General features: G+C 42.2%; 1 protein-coding gene across 2 annotated transcripts in view; it reads right to left on the bottom strand.

The window, feature by feature from the left end:
- LOC121684900 (zinc-binding protein A33-like) overlaps positions 1-12372 on the bottom strand; it is a 42710-nt gene extending 30338 nt beyond the window's left edge. For both annotated transcript variants that reach the window (XM_042065030.1, XM_042065031.1), the window contains exon 1: positions 12230-12372. In XM_042065030.1, coding sequence (XP_041920964.1) covers positions 12230-12328 — 99 coding nt within the window. In that variant the 5' untranslated portion in view covers positions 12329-12372. The remainder of the gene's footprint in view (positions 1-12229) is intronic.
- Positions 12373-13485: the final 1113 nt, after the last annotated feature.

Raw genomic sequence — 13485 nt, 5'->3', positions numbered from 1 at the left:
AGATAGGTGGAGGGTGGTGGATCAGGCTAAAACACAAATATGTAAACATCAACATCAGTTGAGGGCTGCAACTTCACTTTTTTAAATGACAATATCCTGGCCGGACTACTGTTGTCAGTGATATAAGTATTTGAAATTAGCATGATTTCCTAATGTCTAGTGATGAATCAGGGTCATTTTATGATTAATTGAATTACATTTCTTACATACGGTTCCTTTAATTACCTGTGTTATTAGGTTGACATTGTCTGTAGGCTAGGCCTTTTTTAAATGTATACAGGCAACTATTGGAGTGCTATATACCCAGATATGTCCTTGCATGATGCTTGAAATTTCCATCCACCCACAAAGCTGTTTTTATACTGCACTTAAATATCTAGTTCCTTACACCTATTGAAAGTGCCTGGTTCGTGGTTGATAGGCTTGTTGTATTGCATTAGCACTACAGTTCCTTTCTCCAAATGTAGCCTATACGTAGCCTGTTAGTATTTTAAATTGACATATATTTTGTTTGTGCTATTGATGTGTGCGTGTTTGATTGGGGGGGGGGGGGAGGGTGTGCCGTCAGAATTTTCCTGGTGGATTTTAGTGCCCCACTCCGCCCCTGATCCAAACACAAGTTCAAATATTATTATTATATTGGAACGCCCCCCATTTCCGTCGATCTCGTGTTTCCGCCGTTTTGCGTGTATGTGTCACTTAATATTAATTTCCCTAACAACCAGGACAACGGATTCCCACAAAAAACGTAAGTTCCCACCCGGAAGTGTATATAAATTGTATTTGTACCAAAAATGTCAAAATACAGCCACTTTAAGTGGTTTAAATAGTGTTATAATGCTGCGTGTACATAACTGCATAAAGTAGTTGGTGGAATTTTGATTTCGCGACGTGAATCTGACTTGGTTTAACGTTAAAGGAGAATTCCGGTGTGATATTGACCTAAAGTGTATTGAAACATGATACCGAGTGTGAACGTATGTCTCATAGCCCATCTCGGCTTGTCCCCTGCACTCCAAAATCTGGCGCTAGTTAGCCGATGCTACCAACAGCTTTTTCAGTAGTGGTGCTTCGGCATCGGGCTAGCCATGCAAATAAATCACTGTTTTACACCCATTTACGAGGCTCAATGTATCTCCACACTTCATTGGTAGACTTCCGAGGGCCCTGACATTTAAAACGAGACATTGAGAACTTTGAAAAAGCACTGGTAGTTTACTTACAAGACGATTTATACAGACAGTATCTTCACGAAGTTTAACGTTTGCAGCCATCTTGAATTTGAATGGAACATGGATTCCAGTTTCTTCCAGTAGCAGCAACTGGAATCCATGCATTTCCACTGAATTATTTTTGGAATCTGATCCCTTATCATACCTGTTCATTCTTACTCGTTGCTCGACTTATCGTGACTAAATTCAAGATGGCTGCAAACGTTAAACTTCGTGAAGATACTGTCTGTATAAATCGTCTTGTAAGTAAACTACCAGTGCTTTTTCAAAGTTCTCAATGTCTCGTTTTAAATGTCAGGGCCCTCGGAAGTCTACCAATGAAGTGTGGAGATACATTGAGCCTCGTAAATGGGTGTAAAACAGTGATTTATTTGCATGGCTAGCCCGATGCCGAAGCACCACTACTGAAAAAGCTGTTGGTAGCATCGGCTAACTAGCGCCAGATTTTGGAGTGCAGGGGACAAGTCGAGATGGGCTATGAGACATACGTTCACACTCGGTATCATGTTTCAATACACTTTAGGTCAATATCACACCGGAATTCTCCTTTAACCTCTTGAGCCCTCAGCCCAAAGTTTTTAACGGTTTTTCACTTCAGTCGTTGGCCACTAGTCGGAGCTAATGCGCGTGAAGTGAAGTGTATAACATTAAATGTAGTCTGAATTTGGCTTTATATTAATATAGTTTGGCCTATTGGACTCTCAGTCCCCCACCAGATGTTTCATGCGCTGTTCACGCAGCAACACTAATATGAAAAACAAATGATAATAATGATTGATAATGATTAATTAATGATAATAATGAATAATAATAGTAATGACAATAATAATAGTAATAAATATCTAAAATACTAGAAAGTGAAGTGTATTGAAAGGTTAGTTTTCTTTTCCTTTTCAAATCATAGCTATAGAAAATGGCAACAAAAAAACAGTGGAGAGGTGAAAATATGGTGCGGGCAATGGAGGAGGTAGCTGCAGGCATGTCAGTATGCCGGGCATGTCGGATCTTCAAAGTCCCTCGTAGCACCTTGAGGGACAGAGTGAGTGGGCGGGTTTCCCATGGCTGTCGTACAGGCCCAAGCCAGAAACTTTCAGTGGAGGACGAACAAGCTCTGGTGGAGTACTGCCTGTACTGTGCAGACTATGGTTTCCCACTCACAAAGGCCCGGCTCATGGCATATGCCACCGCGGTGATGAGGAAGAGAAGCAGACAGCCAGAACTGCCACCACTAGGTAAAAAGTGGTGGAACTGTTTTAAGAAGAGGCACGCGGCTGTTTTAAGTATGAGGACCCCCTGAGAGCATCGACCGGGCGAGGTCTGTCAATGCAACTCTGCGGACGGTGATGCGCTATTTTAATTTGTTAGAAAAAACAATGGATGAGCATGGGCTGAGGGATAAACCAGCACAGATTTATAATTGTGATGAGACTGGATTCAACATGGAAAACAGCAGGGGCAAAGTAGTGGCAGGGCGGGGGACGAAACACCCATTTCAACGGGTCCCTGGCACAAGAGACCATATATCAGTGCTGGCCTGCTTCAACGCAGCTGGGGAGGACATACCACCCCTGATAATTTTTTCAAAGTACTTCCCTGGGGGCCGGTACACAACAGGGGGCCCCCCAAATGCCCTCTATGGGAAATCTCCGGCGGGGTATATAGATAGTGACCTTTTATTACGGTGGTTCCATCACTTTGTCTTTCACGCAAGGGAGGAGCGCCCTCTGCTCCTTATATTTGATGGACACAAGTCCCACCTCTCACCACCAATAGTCCAGGCAGCTAAGAGTGAGGGTATCATATTGCTACATCTCCCGCCACACACCTCACATGTCCTTCAGCCCCTGGATGTGGGTTTCTTTGGCCCTTTAAAGGCAGATTTTGCTAAGATGGCTGGCAATCTCTGCCATTTCAAAAATTCATACTTAGTAAATCGGACAGAATTTACTAAAGTTTTCCGCTATCCATACCAGCGGGCTAAGGCTAAAGGGGTTGCGGTGGGAGGGCTTAAGGAGTGTGGCATCTTCCCTCTTGATAGGACGGCCATCAAAACCTGCCGCCTCATGCCCTCTGGTTGTAGAAGCAGAAGCCCGACCAACGCCACCACCACCGCCGGACCATCCTCCTCCTCCCCAGTGGGGACCTTTGCACCCCCTCCACCCATACCCTCGACCTCTGCACCCCCTCCACCCATAGCCTCGACCTCTGCACCCCCTCCACCCATACCCTCGACCTCTGCACCCCCTCCACCCATAGGCTTCTCCCAACCACCAGACTCCCCACTTTCCCTGACCCCTTCTCAGAACCCTCTGGTGAACCACCCATTGGTGGAAGCAGGGTTGATCCCCCGTGACCTGGCGGAGGTCCTGACCCAGATCACCTTTCAGAGAACCACTAGGAGGAAAGTTACTGCTGATGCCCGGGTCATCACTGGGGAGGAGTATGAGAGACTCATACAGGAAAAAGAACAGCAGTTAGCAGAGACCAGAGAGGCAAAGGAGCAGAGGGCCCGTCAGAGGAGGGAGCGAGCCAGTACCATCGGCCTAGGGACCACCACCAACCCTGCCACGGCCTCCAGGGAAAACCCCAGCTGCAGGAAGGCCCCAGCACCGGTAGAAGGTAAATAGAGTTTAATTGACTAAAAATAAAAAAAATTAAAAAAATTAAAAATAGTTTCCCTTGCAGGTCAGAAGAGAAAAAAGAAATCAGGAGGGGCAAAAAAAATACCAAAGGAGGAAGACAAAGGTAAAATGTTACAATTAAAAGTATAAGAAACTAGATGTACCGCATAGCGGTACAAAATATGACCGCCGCTCAGTCCTGTACATCCGTTCCGCGAAAATAAATCACACTTCAATTTGTCTCCATATTTTACTCCATCCCCCACTCTTGAAACTTTTGTGTATGCTTGTTTGGCATGCCTGAGTGTGTGTGTGCGGCTGCACAGAAAGTAGCCTACTGGTGCTGAAAAGGTGAATAGATTGTAGAATAGCCAAAGAAGATGTAGCATTGTGATAAAACCTTTAAAATCTCTAAACAATCACAAGTAGGGCAGTTCATCACAGTTCATCCATTGCAACTGGATTGATGAAAGGTCACTTACACCTGTAGGCTACATTGTATTTGGGAAAAGCAAAAGGTATCAGCATAATGTTATTTATTTATTTATTTATTTATTTTTTATGTATTTTTAAACAAAAACATCTCTGTCAGTTCCATGCCGTTTTCAACAGCTATCAAAAACAAAGTTCATTTTTGGATGGATGGATTTTTTGTGAATGTTTCTTCTTCTACATAAGATTTTAGTCATCTTTAGTTCATGTAATACTTTATTGTCAATGCACAAATTAAGTAACAGTAGTCTGAAACGTTATTGTTAATGCACAAATTAAGTAACAGTAGCCTAGTCTGAAACGAAATGCTGTTTTACATCTAACCAGTGGTGCAAATAACTGACATGTCCAAATGGGCCTTGATGAAATGCGTCGCTAGAGACTGTTCATACACATTTTAACGGGCCAAAGTTGAAGAGCTTTTGTCCGTTATTGTTAGTGCAAATATAGGCTGATTCATGTTCCCTTGCATTGTTTAACTGAGGTCCATGGCTAGTCTGGCTTTCATCAGAACAAGCTCAATCTTTTAAGAAATCAAAAAATAAATAGCGGGCAGATCTGGCTGGGTTCACCCAGCCTAGTCCATAGGCACCCGATATTGTTTAATTTTCCGATTGAGATATACACGCTCTGGCTATTCTAAATGCAAAAATGCATCAGGGAGTTATTACAAAACGGTATCTAACAAACTAGATCCTAATAGAAAGCTGTTAGCTTCCCTAAGCTACAGGTAGGATTATAAGGTAGGCCTATTTACAAGATAAATGGTCAATAGGCTATGCTGGCGACACAAATAAAATCTCCTTTGGAAACCAATGGCTTACGCCTTACAGTATCAAGCGGACTTAAACTGTCATATCGTGGCGAAAAGTTGTAATAACATTCACGCAGCTCCCTGAGTCAAGGAAAGCGCGAATGAAGTAGCCACTCCTAAATGGGACCCACTACACAGTAGCTTAAGGTGTTTTGCTAAAGCAGCCATAATGAAATGAAGGTGTCATTGTTTGGATACTTCACACACACGTGCTTTATAATTTCACAGACTACAACTACCAAGCTGTAATCAAAGCACATCGATTCCCCTCTCACACCCTGCACGCACTTAAAACAAAATAAACAGGCGTCTCAGTCTCACGCATGTATAGGCAAAACTGTATCAGACCGGTGTAACGTTGGTAAATCTTCCATTGCACAGAATGATTTTGTAGCACGTGCAACAAATGACAGACGCTAACGGTAACATTACCTAGGTCCTTATTGATATTACAAGATTAACGTACCTGCAGTAAAAACCAAGCATGTCCGATAAACATCCTCAGATTTATTTCGGCTTCAAGAAGAAATGGGAATTACACTTCATGTGAACATCGTCCTATCCTTATTAGATGTTCGCTGCGGTAAATTACAGTCCTTGTATGAAGCGTCCATTGTTTTTTCCAACCCACTTTTAACTTCCAACAAAATTACGTCTCACTGCAACGATGCGCCATCTAGTGGACAAACGACTACTTCTCGCCAATACTGAAAATGCAGCCATGATGATGATGATGAATATTTATTTTGGCTTTCTTTTAATCCTACTGAATTTGTAATTATGTATCGGCCGTTCTAATACCGATAGTATGTGGGTGCCTGTGTGTGTGCATGTGTATATGTGTGCACCGCCATTTACAGGCCAATGACTGTACAGTCATACACACATAAAATTTGGTGCAGTTCTGAACATCTTAACTGAAGATAGGGGCGATTAAAGCAGAATAATATTGCATTTTCATTTTTTACCGGGGGGTGGGGGTGCAAATCACAAATGAGTGATTATGAGCCAGGTTGATGTGGGCCCTTGAGACCAACATACCATAAAAGATTCTTCATCCTCAGTGCCACGGTTCAGGTAGTTATTTAGGAAAAACTGTTTTTTTTTTTGCGGTTCAGGTTGCGGGGCGGGGGGGGTTGGTGGTGGTCCCCGGGGACGAAATGAAATTTTTCCGTAAAAGTCTAGTGGGGCTACATACCCACCAAATTTCATGTACCCCGGTGGTTCGGTGTCCCGGGTATCAATGATCAAAAATTCAGGGAGTAGATGACGGGAAAAATTCTTGAATTGTGTGCATGTGTGCGTGTACAAATTTATGTTTATGTGTGTGTGTGTGTGTGTATGTGCGTGCTTGTGTGTTTGCCTGCGTATGTGTGTTTGTGCATGTGCATGCATGCGTACATATGTCTACTGTGTGAGTATGTGTCATACGTATGATTACTGTAAATGTATGTGTGTGCGTGTGTATCTGTTTATGCACATGTGTGCACATGGAATGGGTTAACATGACCCCTGGAGGCAAACATACGGAAAAAATTGGTCATCCTAGACCCTACAGTTCTCAAGATATTCACAGAGAACTGTGTCTGCCCTACCCTCCTTTCGGGGGGTCCAGTCCAGCGGGGGGGGGGGGGGCTACAGATCAAAACGAAGAATGACGGTTCCATGCTATCCACGTGGGGGTACATGCCCACCAAGTTTTGTGTACCCCGGTCTTTCAGTGTCCCGGGAATCCTTGTTGGTGTACGTCACTAAATGTACACATAAATTATTTTATTGTAAGGCCCCCCATGAACGAAAGTACACAAAACTTGGCATGCATTCAGAGGGTGTCATAATGATCCTACACTTTTAATTTCGTGCAGTTTTGACCTTGTCAGCCAGAGATATTGTGATGAAAACACCTAATTTTTTGCTTTTTAATTTTTAACTAGGTGGCGCTATACATGAAATAAGTGGTAATGGGATGGGTTGACATGCCCCCTTAAGACCAACATACATAAAAAAGGTGGACCTCCTAGGCCCTACGGTTCTCGAGATATTCACAGAAAACTGTCTCCGGCCACCTACAGGCCAGTTGGTGTATAGTAACATAAATTAATTTATTGTGTGGCCCCCCATGAACGGAATTCCACAAAACTTGGCGTGCATACAGAGGGTGTCATAATGATCCTACACTTCCAATTTCGTGCAGTTTTGACTATGTTAGGTCACAGATACCTTCAATTACAACACCTCATTTTTACTTTTTTGTGTTTAACTAGGTGGCGCTATACATGAAATGAGTGGTTATGGAATAGGTTGACATGGCCCCTTGAGATCAACATACAAAAAAAAAATGGTCCTCCTAAACCCTACGGTTTTCGAGATATTCACAGAAAACTGTGTCTGCCCTACCCTCCTTTCGGGGGGTCCAGTCCAGCGGGGGGGCTACAGATCAAAACGAAAAACGATGGTTCCATGCTATCCATGTGGGGTTACATGCCCACCAAGTTCCGTGTACCCCGGTCTTTCAGTGTCCCGGGAATCATTGACGGAAATTTGGGCATGCGAAAAAGAAAAAAAAAATCTGACTAAACCTATATGACCGCCGCTTCGCTGCGCGGCGGTCATAATTACACGCGCACACACACACACACTATATATATATATATTAACTTCACCTTTCTTTTGCCTACTTTTCTGTTACATGTCTGTGGCAGGTGCAAAAAGATTTTTCCGCCAGGGGAGGAAGATATTGTGCCATGGGTGTTCTGCCCATTGTGCATGGAGTGGTTCCACTGCACATGTGAGCAGTGGGACAACTGGGATGACGACGATGATGAGGAGTTTGTGTGTGAGCAGTGCCGCGTCATATCTGCCCGTTACGAGTCCCGACTGAAGAATGAATGTTGAATTGATGTTGATCCGTGTGTATGTGTGTGAGTGTATGAGAGAGAAAGCCGATTTATTATTATTTATTATTTAATCTATGTATTTATCTATTTAATGTATTTATTATTGCCAAAAATAAATAACATATCATCCCATTGTGTGTCATCTGATAAAATGAAACACCCAAGCCACCTAAATATTGTAAATACTCACTACTAATACCTAAACCAAAAAAGGAACCAAAAAACGGAGCTATCGATAAGCGGAAAATATGGCCGGAACAAATGGCGGTGGAAATGGGGGACCCATCGGGCCAGCACCATAGACATAATATACATAGACGCCACATTGGCTGCTGGAAACAAGAAATGCGGCCGCCATCTTGGACCGGTCATACTCCTCGTTGCGTTGCAGCAGAAGACACAAGATGACAGCACTGTGCAGCATGTTCCTTCTCAAATCGGCGGACCATACTCGGGGGATTTACTTTTCACAAGTAAAATTTAACATAACCGTACTATTGGTTGTATTTTGTGAATAGAATATTACCAGAGAGCTGAGAAGGAGCAATCTTTGATATTACTGTATGAAAATCGTAGCCATCTAGCTATGTTTACTCGGTGTTCACCCGGCTATGAACTGAGACTTGATAAGTCATATTCCATAACACTGACTTAGATTACAACTGACACAAGAAGGCTATTGTAGAAATAAATCATACTAGATTTGGCCGGCGAATTTTACACAAGTGGCACAGACTAGCCTATTGGGCAATCGCTAGCTGCTACTTGTAGCCTAAGTGTGTTGGTGGTAGCCTCACTATTTCCTGAATAAAGTAACTTTTCAATAGCTCAACTTCTTTATTTATCAAGTAGCTTAGCCAGACAAGCTACACTTTTCTTGTCATGTGAAATTAGCACAATTTAAAGTAGCTTCCTATGTAGTGAACTAGCCTACTGCTGTGTTTGTGTTAGGCTACTAATACATTTGACTGGGTGGTAGTTTTGTGTAGTGTTTTATTCATGGCAGAGTAACTGATAGTTTAGCTCACTAAAATTTCGAAGTAGCTTGCCCAACACTGTATTATTCACATGTCATTTACCCTAACAAGAATAAGATGCCTCTCAAATTCCTTTTCATTCATTTATTTATTATTTTGTATCTCTCCAGAACAACTGCCTTGTTCAAGAAGACTGTGAATGAACTGAACGGTCTCCTCACACCCCTGGAACTGAGGAAGGTGCAGCTCTTCATTGCAGTACTGCAGGGCATCTGCTACACTGTGACTGAATGTTTGATTTATGAGCTCCACCTTCATCACCTGCATTCGCCACTCTGTGTCCCATTTTCCCATCGTCTGGTTGACTCAGTCCTCTTTTATGGAGTTTACCCAGTTTACTATGCCATCTTATTTGCCCACCTGCTGTCTGAAGCACTTTTGTTCTCAGCCAAAGTGTACCCAAGCAATTTTAGCAAGGTGGGAACATACTGTACAAAATGACATGCACCAGTTGTCGAAATCATAGAACCAACTGCATGACGGTAACTCTGTCTCACTGAGCCTGTGAAGACACTCCCTGATTCTTTACTGATTGCAATGAACGGGTTGATCTTAGCAGTTTCTAAAATGTTTCTTAATTCCTTTTTATTTAATCTCTTCATTGGGGCTGGAACCTTTCTGTGAACTGTAAATAACAGATGCTGTTGATGAACCCATTGACACTGTACAAGTGACAAGTCACCTTTTTGTCTTGAATTGATGAACTGTTACACTTACTATGCCAAACCAATGTCTGTTTTTTAAGGATCAGAAACAAACCTACAAACTTGCACTTTACAATATTTATGGAACTTGTCTAACAAATGCTGTTGATATTGAACCCAGTTACTCCATTTCCTTTATGCCACACCATGTCTGTTCATCACTTTATTTTTGATGGCACTGAACTGAAAATGTTAATGGATTTTTTTCTGTAAATTTAACTCATTAAAACTTGTATCAAACCAGTTTTTGTCTATATGCTGTCAAACGTGGATTAGTTATGTTCCCAGTTTTTATATTGGATGTCATCACTTTATAATATATCATATATATCAGAATATTCTATTACTGTTAAGCCCACTATGAATATTAAAATACACACAACCATGTTTCCTGTATCATACAGCTTTTCTACTGGGAGGTTTACAACTTATTCTGAGTCAATTTACCCAAGTTTGTCACTAAACCACATAGGCCTACTTGGAATACCCCTCAGATGTCTGAATGGCACTGATCTCACTTAAATGTTTATGGAACCTTTCTGTGGACTGTGAATAATGCTGTTGATGGAACTTTTCTGTCAACTGTGAACTATATTTAACTCATTAAACTTGTATCAAACTAGTTTTGTCTATGCTGTCAAACATGGATTATGTTCCCAGTTTTGATATCGGACGGCAGGTCACTTTATATCATATATCAGAATATTCTATTACTGTTAAACCCACTATGAATATTAAATTACGCTAAATCATGTGTCCTGTATCGTAGCTACATGTATGACCTTTGCAGCAAAAAAAACCGCGTGAGAATCTGTTCGGTATTCAGTGAGATATGATTAATTAAGTGTGCTGACAGCTCATCTCATAGACATAATATACATAGACGCCGCATCGACCGCTGCTCCCTACTAGCGCTGACGAGATTTGGAGCCGCCATCTTGGACCGGTCATCCACTCCACTCAGTGTAATCTGTTTGGCCGGTGCAATGAGCTGTCAGCACACTTAATTAATCATATCTCACTGAATACCGAACAGATTTTCACGCGGTTTTTTTTGCTGCAAAGGTCATACATGTAGCTATGATACAGGCCACATTGTTCGAAAATACAAAATACAACCAATAGTACGGTAATGTTAAATCTTACTTGTGAAAAGTAAATCCCCCGAGTATGGTCCGCCGATTTGAGCAGGAACATGCTGCACAGTGCTGTCATCTTGTGTTTTCTGCTGCAACGCAATGAGGAGTATGACCGGTCCAAGATGGCGGCCGCATTTCTTGTTTCCAGCAGCCAATGCGGCGTCTATGTATATTATGTCTATGGCTCATCTCACCGGCCAAACAGATTACACTGAGTGGAGTGGATGACCGGTCCAAGATGGCGGCTCCAAATCTCGTCAGCGCTAGTAAGGAGTAGCGGTCGATGCGGCGTCTATGTATATTATGTCTATGGCCAGCACTATAACTCCGAGCGTGGTCAACTAAATCGGATATTTCGGGCAGTAAATGCTCCCGTTAGGAACCAAACCAGATTTTGTTAAAATCTACACACCTATGGCTACCGAAAAATGTAAGGTTAATTTAGCAAATGTTATTTTGAAGTAGTCCACATCACATCCTTTTCTTTCATGGGAGAAGGGAGGGTTCACTGACTGTACAATGAAAATACATCACTCTTTGTTTTCCTCATCTTTTTTCATGTTCTCATGTTCATGTCCTGACATGCTCTCTTTCTCTCTCTCCGTGTTGCTCGTATCACACCCTTCTCTTCCATTCTTGTTTCAAGTTTATACAAATCTGCTTTTCATCTTTCTCATGCCTGTCGCCATGTGTTCTATATTTCTCTCTTCTTTCTCTGCCTCCCTCTCCCCAACTCTGGATGAAGAGAGATGAGCCTTGTGTCTTCCACACACCAGAGTGAGACATCAGTGAGAAAGAAAGACAGAGGAGATGAGACACTGGTGGTGAGAATTCGAGAGAAGTATTGTGATAGAGGACAGCGTTGGAATATGATTATTTGCAGAGATACGAACACCTACTGATGTCATGTTGCCTTTGACAGTTTGACATTAGACATTCTACAGTAGTTTGTTTGGAAGTTAAAGCTTATGTCAAAGTGTCAAGATTTGCCTGAAGAATGTCACAGAAGTCCCTATGGATGCTGCTCACGTGGAGATAGCATCTCTCTATACCACTGAGATTTTGGCATGATTGTGGTGTGTGAAAAGGTAGCCCCTCCTTTTCCCCAACTCGCCTGACATTCCCTGCGATTCCCCGCGACATTTAAATTGACTACCTTCTCCTACACGATTAAACACGCTTACTCGCACACACGCACTTAGTTTCAAATGTTTGTAATTACACGCGGTGCCGGCAACCGCGACGCAATTCATTCATGAGCGATCGTTATTTACACATCTTTCCGTTACTCACCCAACATCTGCAAACATCATAGTGAACGACGTGGTACCCGTCGATTCTGCTCCATAACCCATTGCATTCCGTTAGTCCATACATTGTGCACACAAACATTAACAATATACTGATAGCGCTTACTTTCACTTCCTGGTCCTGCATCACTTAGTTTCCTCAAGGAACACGATCCCCAGGGCAATGGCTATTTTATTCCCTGTTTGGGACAGGGGAAAGTGCTGTTTTGAGTGGGGGAAACTATTGTTGCAATATAAAGTGATTATCTGTACAGTAGTGTAATTATTATTTAAAGGAACAGTATGTAAGATTGTGGCCAAAACTGGTACTGCAATCACTTTCAAATTACTGTAGAGTGGTGTATCCCCTCCCCCTCCCCCCTGAATAGCAGAGCTGGCAACCTGGATGCCGAAACACTACTGACTTCGTGATTAGTAGACAGGTGGAGGGTGGCGCATCAGGCCAAAACATATGACAACATCAACATCAGTTGAGGGCTGCAACTTCACTTTTTAAATGACAATATCCTGGCCGGACAACTGTTGTCAGTGATATAAGTATTTGAAATGAACATGATTTCTTAATGTCTAGTGACATATCAGGGCCATTTTATGATTATTTGAAATACATTTCTTACATACGGTTCCTTTAATTATACATGCATTAGAATGTTATTATTGTATAATATGGAAATTATGTTAAATTATGCTCCACGTATGATTGTGATCTATGTATAATGTATGATGTAGCATTGTATAGATGAAATTACCCTGGCATATTGGTATCTACCAATTAGAGGTGATAGACAGCTTTATTTAAAGCAAGGGATTTTTGCCCTCAGTGTGGGAGTCTGGAGAGTATCAGCTTGCTGAGAGGGTGGATACAGAAGTGTGGTTGGATACAGAAGTGTGGTTGGAAACACGATTTGTGCTTGTGCGAATTTTGTGTATTTTTAGGGATGGGCAAAGCGAGGCTTTATGAAACACTGAAACGTTCGAAGCAATTGTGCCGAATTGTTCCGAAGCTTTGAAACAATTCCGACACCTCAGAGCTGTTTAGGGTGAAACAAATCTGTCAAATGCTTCATATTAGAGATGCAGTCTTTAAAGTTCGTGGCTCGCTGTGTTACCTGTGTTCAGTCTTTGTCAAAAGCTAAGCAGCATGCCCTTGGTCAATTACTGGATGGGAGACCACATGAAGTCACAATAAAGGGAGTCTTATTGCTGCCACTATGTGTTCTCTAAATCACTTTCTTCTTA

This window comes from Alosa sapidissima, chromosome 16 (assembly GCF_018492685.1).
Source record: "Alosa sapidissima isolate fAloSap1 chromosome 16, fAloSap1.pri, whole genome shotgun sequence".
NCBI lineage: Eukaryota > Metazoa > Chordata > Actinopteri > Clupeiformes > Clupeidae > Alosa > Alosa sapidissima.
The sequence above is the reverse complement of the archived record's forward strand: the minus strand, read 5'-3'. Positions and strand labels throughout refer to the sequence as shown.